The 24,855-nt window shown below is 52.6% G+C and overlaps 1 protein-coding gene across 4 annotated transcripts in view; it reads right to left on the reverse strand.

The window, feature by feature from the left end:
• The window catches only part of CIITA (class II major histocompatibility complex transactivator), a 47,432-nt gene that overhangs the window by 11,776 nt on the left and 10,801 nt on the right, over positions 1-24,855 (reverse strand). For all 4 annotated transcript variants that reach the window (XM_058570060.1, XM_058570062.1, XM_058570064.1 and 1 more), the window contains exons 2-11: positions 11,617-11,763; positions 11,277-11,372; positions 8,796-8,858; positions 8,542-8,622; positions 6,049-6,093; positions 4,805-4,957; positions 4,189-4,332; positions 3,110-3,274; positions 2,518-2,589; positions 66-1,716 (exon numbers count right to left, since the gene is read on the reverse strand). In XM_058570060.1, the coding sequence (XP_058426043.1) occupies positions 66-1,716; positions 2,518-2,589; positions 3,110-3,274; positions 4,189-4,332; positions 4,805-4,957; positions 6,049-6,093; positions 8,542-8,622; positions 8,796-8,858; positions 11,277-11,372; positions 11,617-11,763 (2,617 nt within the window). The remainder of the gene's footprint in view (positions 1-65; positions 1,717-2,517; positions 2,590-3,109; positions 3,275-4,188; positions 4,333-4,804; positions 4,958-6,048; positions 6,094-8,541; positions 8,623-8,795; positions 8,859-11,276; positions 11,373-11,616; positions 11,764-24,855) is intronic.

Genomic DNA, 24,855 nt, shown 5'->3' on the forward strand with positions numbered 1-24,855 from the left:
CACAGCACCAAGACCACAGCAGGCGCCCAGTGGGAAGAAGCCCCCTCCCCGGACCCTGCCCCCACCTGAAACGGGTGACACAGCTGAGTCCCACGAGGCTCCCCAGTCCAGAGGGGTCAATGCCAGTGCTGCGGAGGTCCAGGGAGAAGTGTCGGCCCGCTGCCTCCAGGGCGCTGCCCAGCACGTGGGTGTCGGGAGGCGTGAGCCGGGTGCCCAGGAAGGAGAGGCGGGCTGGGAGCCCCTGCACCACGTGCTGCCAAAGCCCGGCGTCCCGCGCCTCGTGGGCGCAGTGCAGCAGCTCCAGCAGCCGCCCTGCGCGCAGCGTCCCCGGCTGCAGCCGCTTCAAGTACCTGGTGAGCACCTTCTGCTTCCTGTCCGCCAAGGGGGTCCCCTCCGGCCCCGCCAGGGCGCCCAGGCAGCAGGCGCGAGGCTGGAAGACCAGCCCGGCCAGAAAGCGCGGCACGCCCTCCAGCCAGTTGTCATAGGGCCTCTTCTTCCTCGGGGTCAGTGCCAAATACTGCGGCAGCTCCTTGTCCTTGATTTCAGCGCTCAGAGCCAGCCACACGGCCCCCAGGAAGCATTGCAGGAGGAAGCTGGAGAAGGCCAGCTCGGGCTCCGGGGCCCCCGGGATGGGCTGCACCAAGCCTTTGGCCACAGCCCAGGCCCTCACCTCGGCAGACGGGAGCTGGTCCTCCCGCAGGGTGCCCTGGTGTCTGCGGCCCAGCTCCCAGGCCAGCTTGGCCAGCGCCGCCAGGGCCCCCGGGGGGCTGTCACGGGCTGCCGGGCTCAGAAGGCCGACGTAGAGTCCGGTGAGCGTGGAGGGCAGCTCGGCCTCATCGCCCCGCTCCAGGAGGGCCTCGGAGAGCTGGCACACCGCCCGGCACACCGTGGGGCTGTGGCTGTGACCGAGCAGAAACGGCTGGTCCCGGAGGAGCGCCAGGGCTCTCTCCCGGCGCTCAGTGCCCCCCGAAAGCTCAAAGTAGCGCCTCACGTAGGTCTCGGCCTGCTCGGCTGAGAAGCCCGCCATCTCGAACAGGGCGTCAGCCTTGCTCAGGCTCTGGGCGAGGCGGCCCCGGGGCCGGGCCGTGAGCAGCAGGGTGCAGCCGCGCAGCAGCTTGCGCTGGAAGAGGCCCGCCAGCAGCCCCCCGAGGGAGCGGGGCTCCGGGGACACGGGGCCGCACGCGCTGTGCAGGAAGCCGTCTTGGGCTTCGAGCTCCTCGAAGGCATCCAGGATGAGCAGAACGCGGTCCGGCCTCCTTAAGATGTAGCTGAAGACCTCGTCGTCCACCGGCAGGGGCTGCGGGCCCAGCGAGAAGAGCAGATCCCGCAGGCGGTAAGTGTCCCCCGGACGGTCCAAACAGTGGCAGGGGAGGTGGAAGACGAAGTCGTACTGTGGCAGCCGGCCGCAGGCCCAGGCCCGGCTCACCGCCCGGGCCCAGCGACTCTTCCCCTGTCCTGCTTTGCCCAGCACAGCAATAACCTGCGTCTCACGCGGCCGCCGCCGGTCTCCAGCAGCCAGCAGCACCTCGGCCAGACCCCCGCAGGCCGGCTGCCGCTCCGCCCAGTCCGGGGTGGCCAGCTCCCTCTCCAGGCTCTTGCAGCTGTTCCTCTCCAGCCGCGCTCGCAGCAGGTCCACCTCCACCAGGAGGCCGTCCGGGCCTGCGGGCTCGGCCTGGTGCTTGTCCTGTAGCGAGCGGCAGAACTGCTCCACACTCTCTGCAAAGGCCAAGGGGTGCGGGGGGATGCTAGTGACAGGGCTGGCCGCCGTGAGGACAGTGAGAGGCCAGCCTGGCCACCACTAGCGTCTTCATCCGTTCACCACACTGTCTTCATCGACCGCCTTCTCTCCTAGCTGCCTCATTCAGTTACCCAGACGCTCACGCGTTCATTCCCACACCCATTCATTCATTCATCTTCTCACTCTTTACCTATCCACTCCTTCATTTACTCATTAACCTTCTTCTTTTGTTCACTCAATATAGGAGGGCAGGGGGGCACGTTAAGAGTTAAGATAGCAGAATCCGTGTGTCTGGTTCAAATCCTAACTCCACCACTTACTAGTGTCATCTCAAGCCTGTTCTAGACCCTGCTGTGCCTCAGTTTCCCCATCTTTAAAATGGGGATAATGTTAGGGTTGTTTGTGACTTGGATGCTTTAACGTATCTGATGTGCTTAGAAGAGCACCTGGAACAGAGTAAGATTACTAATTTGGCTGTTCTCTTATTCGCTTTTTTATTCCCACCTTCCATCACTCCCATACTCATCATCAATCACCCACTCTTCCCTCATCCATTCTCGCAGACTCGCAAACAAGATGTCAACACCTAGCACGCACGTACGACGGGCAGGTACTCCGTAAGCATCACTTAAGTGTAAGCAGTGGAATGAATGCTGAATCGATGGTGGAACCAAATCAGTAGGTGAATGAATGAATGGGTTGAATGAAGGGGTGAAGGGAAGCCAGATCTGGGCTTTGGCCCCCAGCACCCACGGCAGAGGGACCCTGCCACCACTCACCAGGCCATTTTGGAGGCTTGCTGGGGACGTCGCGAGCTGCCGAGCATTGGGTGGGGGACACCTCGTCTTCATCTGGAGATGAAGAAGCCAGTGTCAGAGTTAGGGTGCGGGTGCCCCCGGGGGCTCCCCTCCCTCTGGGGCATTCAGTCCTCCGAGTATCCTGAGGGCAGAGCCCACAAGGACTGGGTCTCCCCAAGACGGAGGTTAGAGGTTACAGCCTGAGGCTGTATCCCACTCAAAGATGTCTTTCTTTGGCCAGCTGTACTTGAAAAAATTTCACGAATGTTTTAAAAATCACAATATCTAGGTAAAAATTGGAATTTCCAGATTCTGCTGACAGTTCAGAAGATCTGGCCACACTGGGCCTGCTGTCTTGCAGGGTGACAAGCAACTGAAGGCTGGTGGCCCGTTCAGGTGGGACGCGGATTCTCCAGTTGACTCCATGGAGACTCTTCCAGCTCTGTTTTCCCCATAAACACAGCCTGGCTGTCCCCGCAGGCAGCCCTGTTTGTAGATCGTGATTGTCCGAGGCGATTCCTTCCCCGGGTCTCAAGCCTGCTTCCACTAACTCACAGGCCTCAAGGGCCCTTACCTGTCACATTGGCCCGAGAGGTCAGGGCTGGTTCGGGCATGCCGGGGAGGTCAGCTGCCGATGGGGCGAAGGGGCTGGTGGAACCGGGCCGGTCTGGGGACTTCGGGAGGCCGTGGACAGCTGGGCTGCTGGAAGGGGGCGCCTGGCTGGCCTGGGGCACCTCGCCTACATGGGGAGGGAGAGGGGTGTAGGAAGAGCCAGGTACCCACACAGGGACCCACTTGGGTCACTCCCACCCCAAACCAGGCTGTGGGGCTTGGGAAGTCTGGGGAGAGGACAGAGCAACTTCCAAAGGAAAACATTTCAGGACAGAATTGAGGAAAGAGCTCTGGAGTGACACTGAGCTCCTGAAGCCTTGGTTTCCTCATCTGGGAAATGGACGCAAAAAGCTCCATGGGGGTCTTAGAACAGGTGCTATTATAGCACGCTTCTTGCTGTGTGGTCGGTGCTCATTTTCCTAGTTGTCAGAAATGCTCCCTTCTGGGTGCCAGTGCGTTAGACAAAAACTGGCATGCAACCTTCAAAGGATGCTCTCGAATTGAGTGGAAGTGTTCTCCCGGCCTCATCCTCTCTCCCATCCCTGAGAGCCAAAGGTGCCTTCCCCTGGCGAATTCACTACCCCACAAGTCAGTGTGGCAGGTCAGTGGAGGCCATTTTGCTGGTCAGGAAACAAGGCAATTTAGAGAAAGCTGTGCAAGGATGCACACCAAACTGTTCACAGCAGTATACTAAATGAGAGAGGGAGTGGCTCAGTGACTCTTGTAAGCATCTCTTATTGCTTGGCTTATTAACGAGCGTGTATTGATTTTGTGATTTAAAAACATAATAAAGTTTAATTAAAAAAAGAAGAAAAACTAAGGCTCAGGGGGGAAATTGATACAGGGAAGGCCACATAGCCGCTCAATGGGTCACTGACCCAGGCCACCCTGGGGAGCTCTGTTCCCCTGCTTTGATTTTTGGGAAATGGGGACAGAGAAGGGTATTCTGGGCAGAGAGGATCGTGAGAAGGTGCTAGGCTACAATTGCCAAATGCCGGGGCCAGGGGAGGACGGGGTCAGGGAGCAATCAGGTACACTCACCTTGGTAGATGAACACGCCGGAGACCCCTGTCCCAGCCCCTGAGATTTGCCAGAGCCCCTGGGGCAGAGTGGGGAGTGTGGGGATGATCTGGATGGGTCCAGCAGGGAGACTCAGGCAGCTCAACAAGGAACTGGAGGGGGGCACTGCGAGACACAAAGGCAGTGAGGTGGGACCCTGCATAGCATCTGCTTGTAATCCTGTTTCATGGTTATTTGATTAACATCTGACTCCTTTTTTTAAAGGTCTCCAGGCTCCCCAAGAGCAGCAGCCGTGTCTGTCTTGCCCCTGGCGGTGCCCCTAGCACCTAGCAGAGCAGCTGGCACAGAGAAGGCGCCCAGTTCATAGTTAGCTGATGAATGCATAGGGCTGGAGGGTGAATTCCCTAATTGGTGGAGAGTTCCTGTTATGCTTCCCACGGATGCGTTTCTTCCAAGGCATGTTCTCTGGCCTGGGCTGAGCTGGTGGGGACAGTAAGGATGGGACTGGCTGGGAGGGAAGTGGGTGACACTGATTCGGGGTGGGGGGAATTCCTGTGCCTGGTGGTCCCTGCCTTAGCCACTCCTCGGGCACCTCCAGGGAGCAGGGAAGCCCACCCTTTCCAAGCCTCTAACATACCGGGCGTCAGGACGGTTTCCTCCAGCCGGGTCTGGCTGGATTCTGGCTCCTTGTTAAACAGAGCAGCCGGTGATGGGCAGGGCAGAGTCGAGGAGTCACTCACTGGCCCCACCAGGAAAGTGCCAGTCACCAGGGGCACGGCGGGGGGCTCGGCTGTGAGGAAGGGTGCCATGGGAGAGGCTGGGTGAGATCTGGGTGCCTGGAGGGGCCTTCTTGGGGTGGGAGGGGCTCTGGGAGCAGAGTAGATCTCTCTCCTGGCAGTTGGAGGAAACGCCTGTCCTTTTCTCAGCCCTGGGTGTGGCTGGCTTGATCAACAACTGCTCTGTGCACCCCGCTCCTTATGACTGGGCTGCAAGAGCTCCCCGAGATGGAGAGCTGGGGCGGGACAGACCTATGAATGGGCTGTTGGCCCCAGGCCCCTACCACCTTCCACAGCCAGCCACTGAGCCCCTGGGGACCCTAAGAGACTCCAAGCACTTCCCCTCAGACTGGAGCACAGGTTTATCTCCTCCATTTAACTGGGAGGTCCAGGAGGGCGGAGACTTGCTTCCCCCATCAGACTGGGAGCTCCTTGAAGACAGGGACTACTTCTCCATCCTCCTGGGGTCTTCATGGGCAGGGCCCCTGTCTCCCCATCAGATTGGAACTTTCTGAGGACAGGCACCAGGCTTCCTCCATCAGACTATGAGCCTTTTATTCCTCAGCCTGTTCCCGACACAGGGTTTGGTCTCCCCATCTTTGCAATAACAACGGGCGGGGAGGAAGGAAGATGGGGGAGCAAAGGGGAGGGGAGAGGAGGGGTGGGGAGGAAGCATCTGGCGGGAAGAGATGGTGAGCTCCGGGGAACAGGCTCACTGAGGCATGAGGGCTGTGAGGAGGGCGGGAGGCGCTGGGTGACCACTGACCCTAGGTGACTCTGGGCTCTGAAAGGAGAAGTGTGGCCCCCGAGGGGCAGTGGAAGGAGGCGAGGGGCGGGGTTTCGGCTCTGACTCAGAATTAAGAAGAGGGAGGTGTTAGGGGAGAGTCTTTGTAGGAGAAGCTGGATCTCCCAGCAGCCTGGAACCACAGAGCACAGGCTGTGGAACCATGATCCTGGCCTGCATGCCAGCAGTGCCTCTCACCAGCTGTGTGACCTTGGACAAGTGGCTCCGCCTCTCTGAGCCTTGGCTTTCCCATGCCAGTTTATGTGCGCCTGAGGAGGCCCCGCTTTCCTGCCTTGCCATCTCCCACCCCGCCCTGCTCACCTAGCTTCCTGTGCTTCTGGTCCGCCGGCAGCTCCTCGGGGAAGGCTGCGGAGAGAACACAACACTCAGCTGGCCCAGGAAGGGGTGTTCCAAGCCAGGAGGGGCTCAGAGACCCAGCAGGCCATATGGACTGGCCTTCAAATGGCAGGAAAGTGGCCTCGGGGATCCACTCTCTCCTCTGCCTCTGACCATTCCCGTGCCCTCTCGTCCGCTGGAGCCCAAGCCCCCCTGGAAGCACCCAAGGTGGTGAGGCACTGGAAGAGGCAGAGCCACACAGGGGACGCAGGACGCATTTGAGTTTAAAAAAATAAAAGTAAAAGACAACCTGCTTTTGATCCCTTCCTAGCTGTGTATCTTGGCAACAGAGCCTCTCTGAGCCTTTGCTCTTTCAGCTGTGAAACAGGGCGGTGATTCGTACTTTGCAGGAGAACATTGGCGAAATCAGTGAGTGAACATCAAGTGCTTAGCACATCAACGGAGAAAAACCCTATGTGTCACTCAGCAAGGGGCTGATCAAACAAATCATGGTTCATCCACCCAGTGAAATACCATGCAGCCCCCCCAAAAAAAGAACAAGGATGCTGAAGGATGGATGGGGAAGTGTACTGGTGCCTGTAGTTTCCTTTGAAATGTTCCAAAAAGGAAATGAATGAATGGGAGCATGGACAGAGGGGCGGACAGATGGACAGAGATGTGTCAAGGCAAATATAGCCAAACATTAATTGTAGAAGGTAAGCAGTGGGTACATGGTTGTTTGTAGTACAATTCTTTCACTTTTACTGTATGTTGAAAAATTTCATAATAAAATGTTCAGGAAAATATTTATCAAATGAAAACAAAAAGAGAAAGAGAGGAATTCCCTTGAATTCCATGTGTTCTCCATCAGTGATACGGAAACCACCTCCTGGACATGTTAAATGAAGAAAGCTGAGTGCAGAAGAGTGTACCGACAATGTGGTAATTTGCGTGGAAAAAAATTTTTTTTAAAGAGTTGGCTTATAAATGAATAGAATATTTCTGACAAGGCAAAAAAGAAAGTGGCAACGTAGGTTGCTTTCAGGGAGAAAAACTGAGGGACTGGGGGACAGGGGCGAGAGGGAGCTTTTTTCCCACTGAATATTCTTTGCACCTTTTGAATTTTTATACCATGTGCCTGTTTCATCTGTTCAAAAATAAATAAATACACCTGGGATGGCACACAGTCAGCATTCAATGAACTGTTATGCCCATTTTACAGATATTTTCATTAGAGGATATTTACTGAGGTGCTACTGTCTTCCAGGCACTATGCTAGAAGCCGGGGATGCGGTGATGAGTAAGAAAGACAGGGTCCCTGTCCTCACAGTGGGGCAACTAGGCAAAAGGAATAAATAAAATAAGTCCAGATTGTGACAAGTGCTAAGGTGCCAGGAGAGACACAGACAAGGTGAAAATAAGTGAGTTTATCTATGTGGAAAGGGTTATCTAGGAAGGCAACCAGGAGGAAGTGACATGTTAGCCAAGACCTAAAAGATTCGAAGGAGCCAGCCATGCGAAGAACTGGGGGAAGGGCACTCCAGAAAGAGAGAACAGCAAGTGCAAAGGTCCTGAGGCTGGAAAGGGGACGTGGGTTACAGGAATGGAAAGAAGCCAGTGTGGCTGCAGCATAGTGGCTCGTGGGGAGTTTGGAGAAGTGGGAAGGGTTAGATCATGCAGGCCTTGTGGTACATATTTTGTAGCCATTGAAGGGTTAGCAGGGCAGCAAAACAATGGGATTTCCATTTATTATATATATACATATTTTTAAGGAAGATCGGCCCTGTGCTAACATCTGCCAATCCTCCTCTTTTTGCTGAGAAGACTGGCCCTGGGCTAACATCCGTGCCCATCTTCCTCCGCTTTATATGGGACGCCGCCACAGCATGGCTTGCCAAGCGGTGCGTCGGTGCGCACCCGGGATCCGAACCCGGGCCACCAGCAGCAGAGCGCGCGCACTTAACCACTTGCGCCAATGGGTCGGCTCCGGGATTTGTATTTAAAAGCTCACGTTGGCTGCCAAGTGAGGAGAGGTTAAGGAGGCAGGAAGACTGAGTAGGAGGCTCAGAGAGGTGCAGGTACTTGCTCAAGGTCACACAGACAAAAGATAGCAGATCCAGGACTAAAACCCAGTTCTTGCTGACTCCAGAACCTGTGTGTAGAGACCTCCCTCAAATACAGGGTGACAGCTAAGGATGGAAGAGAAGCCAGAGCCCAAAGGTTGTTTTGGAAATGGCAATCAAAACAGCCAGGGACAGAGACCCACCAGGAGAGTGGCCATTTGCTCCTGGGCCATCTGCTTCCTCCCTGGGTCTCCAACGAGCAGTGGTGAGGGGAGAGGTGGGCGGGATACCCAAACCCAGGCGGAGTGGACAGGACTTGACAAGAGAAGTAACTGGGAGCCACAGCAGGCTTTGGAGCCAAGGCGGGGCCAAGACTCAAGCAAGGCTGGGTGGGATCAGGGAGGGGCTCACTCACGTCTTTTCTGACTTTTCTGCCCTGCTTCCTCCGGCACCTCCACACTCTCGCTGATCATTTCTTCCAATCCTATGTGCTCGACTTTAGAGAAAAACCAAAGACACCAACACACACAGTCATTGGAGGCCCAAGGTGAGCCTCCATTGTCCCTGTGTTGGGGAGGGATCTGACCCCCCATCAGAGGGTGGCCTTGGGTACCCTTCCCAAGGAATAAGGAAGGAAATGCAGGCTGAGCAGAAAGCCCCGAAACTTACTGAAAATGTCTTTGCTCAGGCCCTCCAGATGGGAGTCCTGGAACACGTACTGGTCCAGTTCCGCTGCCCAGACAAGGAAAAGTGCGGTCAATCAACAGATTCTCCCTGAATGCCTATTGGTGCCAGGCCTTGGACTGGGCACCAGGGAGCTGTGACCCTCCAGGTCTGGCACAGAGTGGGGGCTCAGTAAATGTTTGCTAAATGAATGATCAAATTAATATTGAATACTGAACCTTCATGGGCTCTTAATCTAACTGAAGGGATGATATGCATCCATGAAAACTTATCTATTGCTATAAAGTCGTGCAGTGCAGAATATAGAGTTGTCATGGGGTTTGAGTTTAAACTCCAGCTGTACCCCCACTAGTCCTACCAGCTGTGCGACCTTGGGCCAGTTACTTAACTTCTCTGGGCCCCAATTTCCACATCTGTGTAATGAGAATAAATAATGCCTACGACCCAGGGATGGATGGTGAGGATTGGAGGCTCTGCATTTAAAGCATTCAACACAGTAGCCAGTACACAGCAGGCGCTCAATAAATGGTGGTTAGTTATATGAAGTGGAACATGGCTTGGAGCCAATGGGAAGACAGTTATCATGGCAAGAGGTGAGAGGAGAGAGTATATAGTGGGACGGAGCAATACGGGAGGGCTTCCCAGAGGAAGGGATCTTGGAGCCAGGCCTTGAAATATGGGGCAGAGTCTGAGAGGTGGAAAGTGGAGGGCTTTCTGAGGTAGTGGGGACAGACTGAGGAGAGGTGTTAGGAGTATGTTTTGGAAACTCTGAAAGATAGGTGTCTGCAGTGGAAGTTTCAGGTTGGGGAAAGTTAGGACTTGATTTTATAGGCAATGGGGAGCCATAAAAGACTTCTGAGCTGAGGACTAGAGTGAGGGCAGCAATGCTGCTGCTGCTGATAAAGATGATAAAGCTGCTGGGGGGGTGGTTGTGGTGGGGTGGTACCCAACGCTTATTGAACGCTTACTCTTTGCAAATTCCTTTTCTAAACACTTTACACACAGAAACTTCTTCATTCAATCCTGAGCCGTCCATGAGGCAGATGTGATTATTATTCCCATTTTGTATACGTGGAAGCCAGCATAATATTTCAAGCTGCTTCAAATGACTGCATGCCCAGGTTCTCTGCAGCACAGAGAAAACCACAGACTTGAGGGGCAGAGTTGGGTGAAGCTGTTTCCTCTGCTTGCTTCGGCAGCTCCCGCTTCCTGTGGAGACGCCCCTAAGTGAAAAAAGCCCCGAAATCCTTCACCACTGCCTCCAGTTGTGCAGAAATGTGAAGGCCCTCAGCCACAAACACTTCTGCTTCCCCCGAGGAAATTCCCAGAAAGGAAGGGAAGTAGGCAGGCCCTCCGTTCTGTAATTTTTGACACACACCTCTCTCTATTTTCTGCCCTTGTGTGATGCTGGATTAACTGTGCACTGGGGACAGACTGGCCATATTCATGCTGAGAACAGACCACCTCAGTGATGTGGTTCTTGGGTTGCTAGGAAAAGGGCCACTAAGAACAGTTGTGCAGGTTGTTCACTGTACAAGGGTGCTCAGGTTAGAGGGCAAATGGGAGCAGGAATCCAGCACTTTGATAGCCAAGCTGTTACTTCCTGGTGGGGGCTCCATCCTCCAGAAAAGGGGCATCTTTTTCTAATTGAACAAAGCCTCTGTATGAGATGGTAGCGACCCTGGTGAGGAGGGATCCTTTACCCACCCCTCCTCCCAAATAGCAACAGCAACAATGACAGAAATCCTCTTCCCAAAGGGTTCTGGCCTTGTCTGAAAGCTGTAGCTCTTTTTAAAGCTGCAAACAAGCCTCTCAGCTTAAGCCTTAGCCAATCTCCCCATCCCAAACGCTTTCCTTTTTGTGGTTAAAAATAGGGACTTTGAAATGAGAAAGAACTGGGTTAGAATTTCAGACCTGCCCATTACTATCTCTAACGCGGCCTCAGGTAGATTGCTTCACCTCTCTGAACCTCAATTTCCTCATCTGTAAAATGGAGATGCTAATAGTATCTACTTTCCTTGTTGTTGTAAGGATTTAACGCAATAACACATGTACCGTGATTACACACTACGTGTGCCCCAAAACTGGGAGTTATTATAAATATTAGAGTAGTTTGGCTTAGGAGTTGGGGAGAAAGAGAGGGAGCGGTGTATGGTATGGGTTTTGTGGGAAGAAAGGAAAGAAAAGCAAGAAATAGAAAAAGTTATAGAAATGGAGACAGAGGATGTAACAGTGAGATTTGTTTGCCTGGTGGTCATTGGCGAAGGGGTCTATTCCCCTCACCATTCTCCATCTCCCTTCTTCCCCGGAGACTTTGTTCTTCTAGCCCTCGCTCCGCATCCCCCTTGCCTTGCTTTCTGAGGGAGGGGCCTGCTGTGGCTCATGATGAATAGGTGAGATTAACAAAAGAGAAAAAGAACCTTTCCCCTCAATTGTCCTTTTTCTGGGCTCAGAATGCTTCCTTACCGATATTGGCATATGCCTCTCTGGTCTCTTCATCACCTGCTATGTCACACAACAGCTTGCTGAACTGTTCGCAGTTGATGGTGTCCGTGTCGGGTTCTGGGAGGAAAAGCCCCTTGGATGAAACAGGAAGGATCTGGGAAGAGGGCTGGTGGGGAAGGAGGGAGAGGCGGGATGGGGCTGGGAGATGTCCCCATTGGGCGCGCGCCTCTAGCGGAGTTGGAGCTGTCCCTGGTGCTGACTGGCGCTCAGCCGTCAGCACTTCCCCAGGTTGCTGACTGTCTCCAAGGCAGGCGGAGGGGTGGGGTCGGACGTGGGAGGGGCCAGAGGGAGGACAGCCCACCTGAGCAGAGCTCGATCTCTTCTTCTCCAGCCAGGTCCATATGGTCATAGAAGTGGTAGAGCTGGAAAGGGTCAGCATTGCTGTTGAGAAGCTCCAGGTACCCGCCTTCTAGAGGCCCCAACTCCATAGCAGCACACTGTCCACTGCCTGGAAGGGAGACACACTCAGTCATCTCAGGGGTGTTTGAAAGATGCAGAGATTGACACCTACCACAGTTCCCAGCTGGCTTGCTCTGTGAGAGCTGGCGTTGGGGGGAGCCTAAGAAAGTGGGCAAGGGTGCTCATTCAGCACCTCCTATGTGCTCAGGGCAGTGGGAAAAGGAAGCCATATTTCCTTCCTCCAAGAAACTTACAATCACACTGGGAAGATGCCCATGATACAGAAGAAGGAACTGGAGAAGAGGGAACTGGAGAAGAAGGAACTGGAGATTCAAGACATTTCATGCCTGGGAGCCAGGAGACCTGAGTTCCACAGCTAGTGCTCCATGAATGACAACAGTTAAGATTTATAGAGCACCTACTATGTGCCAGACACATTCAGAACACACTGAATCCTCACATCAACAACCACTATGAGGTAGGTACTACCACTATCCTCATTTTACAAATAAGTAAACTGAGGCTCAGAGAGGTGAAGTGACTTACATAAGGTAGCCAGGTACAAGTGGAACCAGGATTTGGTTCTGGGCAGTCTGGATCAGAGACCTGCTTTTAAGTGTTATGCTCTCCTGCCTTGGGTGGCCTCAAGCAAGTCTCTGCTCCTCTCCATGTTCAGTTCCCTAATCTGTAAATTGAAAGAGTTGGGGCAGATTTTCTCTAAGGTCCTCCATTATCATTTGTTGAAGGGCATATCCAACACCTTAGACACTGCTTCGTTTAGTCTTCAAACAACCCTGGACATGTCCACACAAAAACCTGTGCATGAATGTACATAGAAGCATAATTCCCAACAGGCAAAATATGGAAACCACTCAAATGTCCATCAATGGATGAATGGATAAACAAAATATGGTACATTCATAGAACGGAATATTACTCAGACATAAAAAGGAACAAAGTACTGATGCACGCTTCAACATGGATGAAATCTGAAAACATTACGCTAAGTGAAAGAAGCCAGACACAAGGGCCACATATTGTATGATTCCATTTATATAAAATATGCAGAACGGGCAAATCTTTAGGGACAGAAAGTAAATTAGTGGTTGGCTAGGGTTACAGGAGAGATGTAGTGGGAAATGGGGAGCAACTGCTAATGGGTATGGGGTTTTTCTGGGGGAGATGATGAAAATGTTCTAAAGTTGACTGTGGGGATGGTTGCACAACTGTGTGACTATATTAAAAAGACCACCGAATTGCACATTTTAAATGGGTGAATTGTATGATACGTGAATTATATCCCAATAAAGATGTTAAAGCAAAACAACACAGCAGCCCTGGAAGGTAGGCATTACTGGCTCCATTTTGCAGGTGAGGAACTTGAAGCTCACAGAGGCTAAGCAGCCTCCCTGACATACGCAGCTCTTGCTGGCTGGGGCCAATTTGAAGCCTCATCCGTGTGGCTGCCGTGCTCCCGTCCCCTCCCCACCTCGGGTAGTCTATATTCCACAGTGGGTTCACTTCCTAGGGCTGCTGTAACCAAGTATCACGAATTGAGCAGCTTAAAACAACAGAGCCTTATTCTCTCACAGTTCTGGAGGCCAGGAGTCCAAAATCAAGATGTCGGCAGGGTCCTGGTCCCCCTGGAGGCTCTAGGGGAGAGTCCTTCCTTGTAGCTAGCTCTGGGAACAGTTGGCATTCTTTGACTTGTAACCTGTATCACTCTAACCTCTGTGTCACTCTAACCTCTGCCTGTATCACTCTAACCTCTGTGTCACTCTAACCTCTGCCTGTATCACTCTAACCTCTGCCTCATCGGCACATCGCCAATTCAGGTTTCAAATCTTCTGCCTTTCTCTTAAAAGGACATTGACTTAGGGTCCACCCGGATAATCCAGAATGATCTTATTTCAAGATCCTTAACTTAATTACATCTGCAAAAGACCCTTTTTCCAAATAAGGTAGCATTCACGGGTTCCACGGATTTGACGTGGACGTAGCTTTTTGGGGGCCATCATTCAACCCACGATATGTGGGATGCAGATACATGCTGGAAGCAATCAGAGGAAGTTGTTGGAGGAGGTGAGAGGAGAGCTGGCCTTAAAGGCCAGAGGGTCTGACACAGCCTTCTGAATGCCCCCGCTTGGGCCGGAAGAAAACGGAGTTGAAATGGGGAAAGACAGTGGGAGGATGAGGGCGTGAGAAACACACACAACTCACCACCACCTTCCAGATGCTTCTTTTCCTTTCACTCATCAACAGCTCTCACTACCTATGGAAGGTCTGAACACAGACCCCGGATATCACGGAGAATGAACTTTCCAGGCCAGTGTGGGGCCCTGGCTAAAGCTGCCTGTTTATAATAGTTTGGGTGGGGGCTGCAGGAACCCACACGTAACAGACTTGCATCAACGGCCCAGCCGACCGTGACTGGAGGAAGCAGAACCGAAAGGGGAGGCCGCCTCCCTTTTCTTGGAGTGGGACAAAGGCGGGGGCGGGGGAGGAGAGTTCCACCTCTCCCAACACACTGGCTTCAGAACCAACCAAACAATCTGCTCTTCTCTCCAGGGAGGGGACCTTGCCTGCCGCCTGCCTCCCCTTTCCAATCTCTGGCATTTACTGAGAGCCTACATTGTAGCAATCTGCCTCTTTTCCCAGGCAGAGAGGGCTGGTGGCAACAACTCCGGACTGACCCCAGCAATTCCATGAAGGAGTTGTGCAACTTTGGTCAAGTTACTCAAACTCTCATTTTCTCTCAAGGCGTCAGGTCTGCCAGGGACCTTCAAGCTCAATCTCCTTCATTCTACAGAGCAGAAGATGAGACCCTGAGAGGAGACGTGCCTTGCACAAGGCCCCACAGCCTGCTGGTGGCTGAGCCTGCACCTGATCCCCCAGCACAAGACTCCCAGTCCAGTGCTCTTTCCTGCCAATCAAAATGTTTCCATTCAAATGAACACCCTCATTTATCTAGGCCCAGGAGTAGGCAACAGCTCCCACCACAGACGGGCGATGGCAGGAGGTGCAGCGGGGAGGAGCCTGAAGAAGTCTAGCCCAGCCTCACTGATTGATGGCTCAGTTTCAATCTTTGGACAACATTGCCAAATGTGATCCAAGACCAGAGAAACATGCTGACAGAAGAGAAAGGCGGCAACTCGTGTGAGCTTTGGAGTCAAACTGCCTGCCTCTCTACCCACTCTACCTACCAACTCACTGCAACCCGGGCAAGTTCATTTTTCAAACCTCTTGGAGCCTCAGTTTCCTCATCTGTAAAATGGGAATACTAATACAGGGTGACTCAAAGGATTAGGTGAGTTAATTCTCTTAAAGCCCTTAGGAACGTGACTGGCCGTTAGTAAGTGCTTAATGAATGGAAGCTTAGAGCAGCATCCAACACATACACGATGAGCACAAGTATGAGCACAATGTGGGTAACGGCCATTCCTGTTACTATTATTAGCTCCTCTCTTACGTCTCTGAGGTTGACAAAGGGATCCTTTCTCTTCCATTCCTGCCTGAGACGGCACATGGCGAAGCCAAGCTTTCTGTTCTTTTCTTTTTTTTCTTTTATTTTTGGTGAGGAAGATCAGCCCTGAGCTAACATCCATGCTAATCCTCCTCTTTTTGCTGAGGAAGACGACTCTGAGCTAACACCTATTGCCAATCCTCCTCCTTTTTTTCCCCCCAAAGCCCCAGTAGACAGTTGTATGTCATAGCTGCACATCCTTCTAGTTGCTGTATGTGGGACGCGGCCTCAGCATGGCCGGAGAAGCGATGTGTCGGTGCGCGCCCGGGATCTGAACCCGGGCCGCCAGTAGCGGAGCGCACGCACTCAACCACTAAGCCACGGGGCCGGCCCTCTGTTCTGTTCTATAATGAGACCCTACAGACCCCATAGGAACAAGAAAGCCCCACAGCCAGCAGTGCAGCCTGGAAGGTCTGATCACGCCCCCCATCACCACCACTGAGAAGGTGCCTGGGAGAAAAGTCACCCAAGGGCCTGAGTTCTGTGTTGTTGGCTCACCCTGGACAAGAGAAAATCTCCTCTCAGATTCCACCAACATTCACCTCAGCACCTCCCTTCCTGCTTCCCCAAGACAAAGCCTGTACGTTATGCACTTCCTCTCCAGTACACAGGGGTTTGCAACTCCCAGTGGCTTCCTGCCTCCACCCTCGTCTGAGCTCCCAAAGAGCCCCAGGGAGAAGGCAGGATGGTACTGCGCTCACATGACGAGGACGAGGCTCAGACACCTCAGTGAAACGGCTCGTCCAGCATCACCTGGTAGGAGAGCCTGAGTCTGAGGCCTGTCTGGGAGGCATTAGGCAAGTGACTTAACCTCTCTGAGTATCAGCTTCCCACCACTAGATCGGGATAATGACACTTACCTGGAGGACCGTGGAAAGGCCAAGAGGGGCTCTGCGTGGGGCGCCAGGCACCCGGGAGGCCATGACCACAGGAAGCCCACTATGCTAGGAAGCCTCAGAGCCGGGACTCAGACCCGAGTCTAGGCTCCCAGTCTAGGTCTCCCAGGGCCACAGCGCCTCCCGTTCATGACAGGATCTACTTGCGTCTTGGCCTGGGACTCCTTGGTGTTCCCACAACCATGTTTCCTGTGCCTCCAGATGTTTAGGAGGTCTTCAAAGCCCCCTCAACTGGACTCTTTTCCCCACCTGCAATTCCAGAGGGGGCTGGGGGCAGAGATGGCCCTGATCACCCCACTGCAGCTGCCCCAGCACAGGGCAGACCATCCAGGCCAACAGCCCCATGAGGGCAGGAGCCCTGTCCGTCTAGCTCCCCTACCCCCGGGGTTCCAGCATGATTCTGCACAGGGCGGGCTCTTTCCACCAACAGGAATGATGCTTAACTAGAATTCATAGGTGCCTTCTTGAGCGCCAGGCACCGACCACATGAGGTGTAGATATCATCCCATTTCGTCTAACTCACACATTAGCTCTTTGTATTCCCATTTCTCAGAGGAAGAAACAGAGAAGAGTCATGAGCTGGGATCTGAACCAACTGCCTGGCTCCAAAGCCTCAGCGTCTTCCCGTCCTTCTTGGCCCCCAGCCACCCCGGGAAGGTGCCTTCGTCCAGTGCCAGAAGGCGTGGGTGGCAAGACTATTTCTCCCTTTGAGGAGCCGTCTGGAGCACAGCAGAGGAGTGATCTGTGTGTTTTTGGTAAATGGACAGTATTTTTAAAAGGTCTTCTTTGACCCTGCCCTTCCCCCGGGCCACCTTCCACATCCAACTTGAGAAAAAGTTCCTAATCCTTTTGCCACCAAAAGTCCCTTGCAGGGATTCATTTCCATCTCACTTCACACTACACTGCAGGTTTTTTGTGTGATTTTTTTTTTTGTTTTTTGCTGAGGAAGATTAGCCCTGAGCTAACATCTGCGCCAATCCTCTTCCACTTTAGATGTGGGTCACCACCACAGCGTGGCTGACGAGTGGTGTAGGTCCATGCCCAGGATCTGAACCCGAGAACCCGGGCTGTTGAAGCGGAGCACGCCAAACTTAACTGCTACACCGCAGTGCCAGCTCCTACACCACAGCTTTTGAAAGACCATATGCACCAAAATGGTTTCTGAAATAAAAATTCATGTCTCTCTCCCCTGAGGGAAACTGAATGGTACCAGAATGTTCTAACTCAGATCTCAGCACCTTTATGCTCAGTGCACGCAGCTCTTCTGTGAACCCACATAATAGTCCATCTCTGCTGCAGAGAGTCTTTTGTGTCTGGGGCTGTGCTGGCTGCTCTATATTTATGATCTTGTTTCAACTGTCATGGCAACTCCGGGAGATTGGTACTATTATACCCATTGTACAGATGATCACAATGAGGTTAGGCTCGATTTATCAAATGCTTTCTTCCCAGAAAGGGGGAGTATATCCTTGAGGGATGAGGAGGTGTTGAGAGGGAGAAAGGGGCTCCTTTGCTACCCCAAAAGGCTTCAGCACTGCTCTGCATGTGATAAAAGAGCATGAGAGGAAAGCCTCCCTGCTTGCTGACTATACTTCTCTTCCTGAGGAAGGAATGGAAAATGTCTGAACTGCGCGTCTAGAGACACGAGTTGGAGTCTCAGCTCTGCCTTGATCTCAAGCACACTTCTTTACCCCTCTGAGCCTTAGTGTCACCAACTGGGTGTGGGAGCCCACTCAGCTGAGGCATTTTGGGGTTCTGGATTCCTCACTGCCTGTCAGTCTTCCCCCTCCCTTTCCCCCAAAGCCCCTCTAACACCCCCCTGCTCCCCAACCTCATGACAAGCTGCTTCCGGAGGCCAGATGGTGGCAGGAAGCCAGAAGCCCCGGGACACTTCTGTACCATGACCGGTCCCCAACCAGCATCTCTGTGGGGCGAACAGATCAAATAAGTTCCTCTTTCCCTCTCGCACTCTTGGTTCCCCAGATAAACTCTAAGAGACGACTTGCACAACGATTTACTGAGCATCTCCTTCAAGAAATTCACTGGGCTTTGTTCTCCAGGGGCCCTGAAGAGGTTTAAAACACAGTCCCTATCAAGAAGCTTGTAGTGTGGACTCAGATGATGTTTTAGGAGAGAGATAAAACATGATAATAACAATATAGTGGTTAAGAGTGCAGTGTCTGGGTTCAAACCGCAGTTCCACACTAACTGTATGACCTCAGATAGGTTACTCAACCTCTCTGAGTTGTGGAACCTACTCCACTTGGTTGGCGTAGCGTCTACCTCATTAGGTTGCTGTGACTTGCCTAAAGTGACATATCCAGGAAGTGTTACTAAGATGTAAGCTCCAGAACGAAAACAGCAAGGTGTCACTTGACACTGGACAGTGGAGAAAATTAGAAAGCTGGGCAACACCAAGGGTTGGTGGGAGTGCAGTGGTGCGGCCACCCCGGAGAACAACCCGGCACCATTTAGAATACCTAAAGAGGGTAGACCCTACAACCTAGCGATTCCATTCTTGGGTAGACACCACCCAGAGAAATGCTCCCACAACTCCACAAGGACACCCATCTGGGATGCTCCCCCTGCGCTATCTGTGGTCACAGGGAGCTGGGGGCCACCTGGGTGCCCATTGCTGGAGGAGGGACAGTCGGAAGCAGCTGCTGCAATCCATGGAGGATGAGGCAGTGATTAGAGGTAACAGACCAAACGCGTACAGAGCAACGCAGGCGGATCTTAAGAACACAGTAGAGAGTGAAAAAGTAAGAGACAGAAGGAGCTCTGACAGCCAGCTCTAGATGTGCAGAGAGACACACGTGCACATGAAAAAGCAACACAGGGGCCGGCCCAGTGGTGCAGTGGTTAAGTGCACACGCTCTGCTCCAGCGGCCCAGGGTTCATGGGTTCGCATCCCAGGCACGGACCTACGCACTGGTTTTCAAGCCATGCTGTGGTGGCATCCCACGTATAAGGTGGAGGAGGATGGGCATGGATGTTAGCCCAGGGCCAATCTTCCTCAGCAAAAAGAGGAGGATTGGCATGGATGTTAGCTCAGGGCTGATCTTCCTCACCAAAACAAAAAAAAAAAACTAACACATATTTGACAAGAACATATACAAACAAAAGATGCACCTTGAACGCATTAGAACAGGTTCCCAGGAAGGGGAAAGAGGAAGGGGAAAGGAGAAATGAACTAAGAGAGATGCCTCGAGCAGACCAGAGGTCAGACTGAACTGTGAAGTGAAGTGTGCAGTTAAACCAAGGTTGAAAGGCTCTTGAAGTTTAAAAGAAACAAAACAAAACAAACATGGTGTGGGGTATTTCTGTGACTCACCAACAGGGCCTCACAGGGCCCTAGATGCTCAAAAAAGAACAAACTTGCAATCTTGCCACCCTGTAGGCTGCTGGGGATGGGGTGATCTGGGCCCAAGACCCCCAGTCCTGGGAGGGAGATGGGAACATGCAGGACTCAGAGGTGGACAGGGGAAGGCAGGCGCCATCAGCAGAGGAGGAAGCCACAGCACTCTGTCCTGCTCTTTGCTGGCCCAGCGTGGGTGTCCCAGGAAAATGAGACAGAGAGGATTTGCGGAAATTGCTGGTCTCACTCAAGACTTTCACTTCCCGGAGGGGCTGGAGGACGTCACAAGAGACAGAAGGTAAACAGAGGTACGTGGCAACGCTGCGGGACTTATGGGGTTGGAAGGCAGCTGGAGGTTCTGGTTACTCAAGGCAGGAAGATTGTAAGGTGTGTGAGTGTGTGTTTTAATTACCATCACAATGTCTCCATATAGAGTACACAATTGATTGTTGCCAAAGTCCCCACTACTCCCTATTGCCTTCCACCTAGCCCCATTTTGCACAATTATGGTCCCTCAGGCATTTGGGTTTGCAATCCTTGGCTTGGAGGCCCTCTAAGGTCCCTTCTATCTCTGACCTGCTGGAAAGACGATGGTTTGGGATGGATGGGTGATTGGGACAGGGAGAGGCAGAATTAAATTCTGTCCTCCCCCACAATGGAATTGAGACGTACAGGAGGGTCTCTTCCTACAGAAGGGCTTGGAGGGGACTGGCCCTGAGCACCCAAACTAGCCAACTCCACAAAGGGAAGGAACGGGAAGTATGAGAGTTGCGGTATCTGGGGGGCTGGGTGTGTCTCCCCAGCTCTGGTTCCAGCTCAGATTGAAGGGGGAGTAAGAGGTCAGCTCTCTGGGAACCATGGGGCACAAAGAGTTGCTCCCCACTGGACCCAGCCAGCTGCTCTACCTCGTCCTCTCCAGTTCCAGCACCAGCAGGAATCTCGGCATTTCCATTATAGCTCCCAGCCCTCTCCGGGCTAGGACCAGCCTAGGCAAAGGGCCTCAGAACAGGAAAGCCAGGAATGTGAGCAAGATTGGCCCCAGTCCCTGGTCAAAGGGCTTCTCCGCAGTTGGAGGGAGAGCAGAGGAAGCAGATTGGCACAGCCATGGAGACCGCTGAGTTGACAACAGACTGGTAGGACGGGACCAACACAGGGAGTCATGAGACGTGAGATCTGGGCCCTGCTCTGCATCTGACCGGCTGTGTGACCCTGGGCGAGCCCCTTTCCGTCTCTGGTCCCCAATGCCCTCAGCTGTTAAATACAAGGGTCATATAGAGCAGTGGCTTTCAAATGAAACTGTACAAGGGGCCCAAATCCCAGAACAGCTGATGATGGAGCTATTCGATTAAAGAGGATTGGGGGGCCCAGAATCTCCCCTCCCCAAAAGGGCCTGCACAGAATACAGTTAAAAACACAACTCCAGAGGCCAGTTTCGGCCTTGGCCTCCAGCCGCTCCCTCATTTGACAATTTCAGCTTGTGTAGTGGATGCTGTGGTGTGCTGCTCAGACCAGCCCCTTCAGGGCCAGCTGCCGGAGGCTAGCGGCTCAGAGCTCACAGCTCAGCCTCTCTGTGGATAGCCCAAAGTCACCCTCCTTCTCCAGGGTAGACCACATGCAATGATTGGTCCCCGTAGGATGTAAAGGTCTGGTCTCCTTGCCTCAATTCGGGACTGTCCCTGGAGGCTGTCCCAGCATCCGCGTTCCTCGTGGGATTGGCCGAGACCTCTGTTGTGATGTCCTGCAGCCCAGCTCCTCCCTCTGCCCTCCTCCCTGCCCGTGACCTCTCCCAATAAACCTCCCATGTGCAAATCTCCATCTCCGAGTCTGTTCCCGGGGAACCCCACCTGAGACAACTTAGTTCTGTTTTTCCCCAAGTGGGGCCTAGAAGCCCACCAAAGACCCCACAGAGACCACCTCTGAGAGCTCGGCAAGCCATCTATCTTCTCTGGAACTCCACTGAGGACATTCACCTCATAGCAACTGGGAAAATCTTGGAACTCAAATGAGACAACCTCGGTTGGTGCCTGTGCCTGTAAATGGCACAGTCTTTGGGGGTGAGGGGTCTGGGGGTCCCAGGATGAGAAGGGAGGAGACAAGTTGTAAGAGCTGGAGCCAGGGGAGGAAGGGTGCTTTCAGTCCTTGTCCAGAATGCAAGCCCCCTTCCAGCTTGCTGGCCTCTCCACCTCCGGCGGCCTTCCCTCTGCACGCCTAGCTGCAGTCAACCATCTGGAAAGGAGTCCAGCAAGTTTTTCCTGGAGGAAACCTGAGCCTGGTGCTGGAGTGGGGAAGAGAACGAAGATCCTGCAGCTGCAGTTAGCAAAGCCAGGCCCCCAACCTCAGTCCTCGCTGCTGGACCTGACACCAGCGCCAGGCCCTCTTCTGGAGACTCTGAGACAAACCAGGGACTGGCCCTGCCTGCCAGGGTCTGATGACAGAGCCCAGCAGTTGGCAGGCTTGGCTGTGAATCAAAACGGCCTGGAAAGATGCTAAACACACGGCAGCCCAGGCCTCACCCCTAGAGGTTCTGATTCGGTAAGACTGGCCAGGGCCCAGGAATCTATATTTATAATTGAGCATCCCCATTGTGCCCTACCCCTGATACACACACATTTGCCTTGTAGCGATTCTGAGAACTAAGATAGGTTTTATTTCCAAGACAACCTGAGTTTCCACTTGCCAAGAAGGCATTGCCCCTCATCTCACATGGCTTCTCTAGGCCAGCGGGAAGTCTACAATTCTCCTTCTCCCAAGGGAACCTTCCAGACTCTCCACTGCTGCCACTTCTCCACTTCTTCCCAGCTGGAAACCCTGGAATCAGCTTGAAGGCTTCCTCAATTCTTATATTTTTCCTTCCAAAAGCCCCTCAGTAGCCATCCCCTTGATCTAGTCGCCCCCAGCCCCACAGCCTAGATTGTTACAATGATTAGCAGACATTTGGTCCTGTCGAAAATGTCCATAAGACATTTGGTCCATAGACATTGGGTCCACGCCCAAAGGTCCTTGACAGCTGGTCCTGTCAAAAATATCTGTGAGCATATTTGGTTCATGCCAAATGGTTTTGGACAGGATCAAATATCAAGGACCTTTTGGTGCAGACCCAATGGACATTTTGGACAGGACCAAATGTCCTACAAGGCTCACAATAGCTACCAAGTCTTCCCACTCACCCAGAGTTGCCCAAACTTCAGGCATTCATCTGCCTCCTTCACAATTTCATGGTCATATCTGCATACTACCTTTTCTATAATTTACCTTAGTACTTTCCTTAAAATTAACTTTTTAAAGACACAAATATACTTATTTTACAAGAAAACTTTCTAGAATTGAAAGCAGCGACTCAAACACATACTCATAGCAGCACTATTCACAACAGACAAAAGGTGGAAACAATGCAAGTGTCCATTGACGGATGAATGGGTACACAAAATGTGGTCTACCCAGACACTGGAATGTAATTCAGCCATAAAAAGGAACAAACTTGTGACACATGCTACAACGTGGATGAACCTTGACGTTACGCTAAGTGAAAGAAGCCAGACACAAGGACAAATACTGTATAATTCCACTTATATGAGGTACCTAGAGACCTGGAGTAGTCAAATTCACAGAAACAGAAAGTTGAATGGTGGTTGCCAGGGGCTGCCAGGAAAGAATGGGGAGTTAATATTTAACGAGTTTCAGTTTGGGAAGATGAAAAAGTTCTGGAGATGGATTGTGGTGATGGTTGCACAACATTGTGAATGTTTTTAATGGCGCTGAATTGTACACTTAAAAACGGTTACAGTGGTAAATATCCTATTATTATTTAAAAAAATAAAACTCTGTCACTATCTCGCACGAGGGAAAAAAGAAAGTATCACCTGCCGTTGAAAATAAAACGTTATCGAAATAATGCCAGCTGCCCTACCACTTTGCTAAAAAGAAACATTAGCTAGTATTCTAGTGCTGTTAAAGATGCCTACACACAAAAATGGAGAAGGACTGAAAAAGAATCAGAAAAGCTCGCATTTCTTCCCTATGAGACCAGTGTCAATTAATGCCTTTTTGAGAACTGTCTTTGGAGTATCGATCATGCACGTGTCCAAGTCTTTGGAAACCTCCCATGACTTCCTCTCAGATCTTTCTATGGAATCCCTCTATAATCTATAACGCTTACTCTCCGCACACGTGTATTCTTTGTAGCTTTTCCAAAGTGCTTCTGCGCATGTCAGGCAATCATCAAGACAGTGCTCATATTTTATCCCTCTTATAGACGGAGAGAGGAAGTCACTTGTCCACGGTGACTGATGGCAAGTCTGAAAACCAAGTCCAGAAGCTTCCCCCTCTCCCTCAGGCCACTTCCCTGATTGCCTGGGACTGACCCCAGGCCTTGGCATAGGGTTCTTGTGTTAATTTTCCAACTCCACTCTTCGCAAGGTGCCGAGGTCTCAAGATGCGGAATCAGGTGCCTGCCATCGGACAGACTTTGCTGTATCAACAAGTCTCCCTCTGACTACCCAGGACCTGCCCTGCATTTGTGGAGAATCACATCCCGGCCCAGGCACTGGACTGGGCTCTCGGAAGACCTGGGTTCAAATCCTGACTCTGCCAATGACTCAGCTATGTGGCCTTTGACAAAACCTCCCTGAGAAGTCCCCAGAGGTTTTGAAACATGCAGAGATCAAAGGGTTAGACCACATCAGGGCTTCTCAATGTATGTGCGACCCTTGGACCTCTAAGAGACACAGGAAACACCCAGGAGAGATGTTTTGATCCGCGGTTGGGAGCCCCACCCCAGGCCCAGCCAATGGGATCTGGGGGCGGGGTCTGGGAACCTGCACTCAAAACAGCCTCCCAGCTGATGCCCATGGGTGGGAAGCCTGGGACCTCCTGGCTCAGTTATCTCTGAGGACCCTTCCACTCCACATCCTGGGATCTTGGGGACCAGGTCCTTGCCTAAGGCAGCTTGGGATTTGGAAGGCAACGCTTTGCTAGGCACTCCTCCTCTCCCCCTTCAGCTCCACCAGGCCCTAGAGCAAGAAGCATCAATTTCCTTAACCTTTTGATTGGCTAGGAGTATTTCTTTTCTTGGCGGTGCGGGGAGTGGTGCATAAATGGAACACTTCCTGCCAAAGTTAGGAACTGGGGGGGGGGGGGGGCGGCGCTGTGGACTCCTGGGCTTGTGTCCTCTCCCCTGTGTCACTTCGGGTGGAGAGAGGGGCTGTGAGATCCAGAGGACAGGTTTTAAGGGTCCCAGACAGAGCTAGACATGGGGGCTCCAATTCTGGCTGTTCTGGGACCCAGAGAGCCCCTACCCTTTCTGGGGCCCCTTAGTTTCTCTCCTTAGAGGGCGTGGCTCAGGACCCCAGGTGAAGTAGAGATGCC

This window comes from Diceros bicornis, chromosome 26 (assembly GCF_020826845.1).
Source record: "Diceros bicornis minor isolate mBicDic1 chromosome 26, mDicBic1.mat.cur, whole genome shotgun sequence".
Lineage (NCBI taxonomy): Eukaryota > Metazoa > Chordata > Mammalia > Perissodactyla > Rhinocerotidae > Diceros > Diceros bicornis.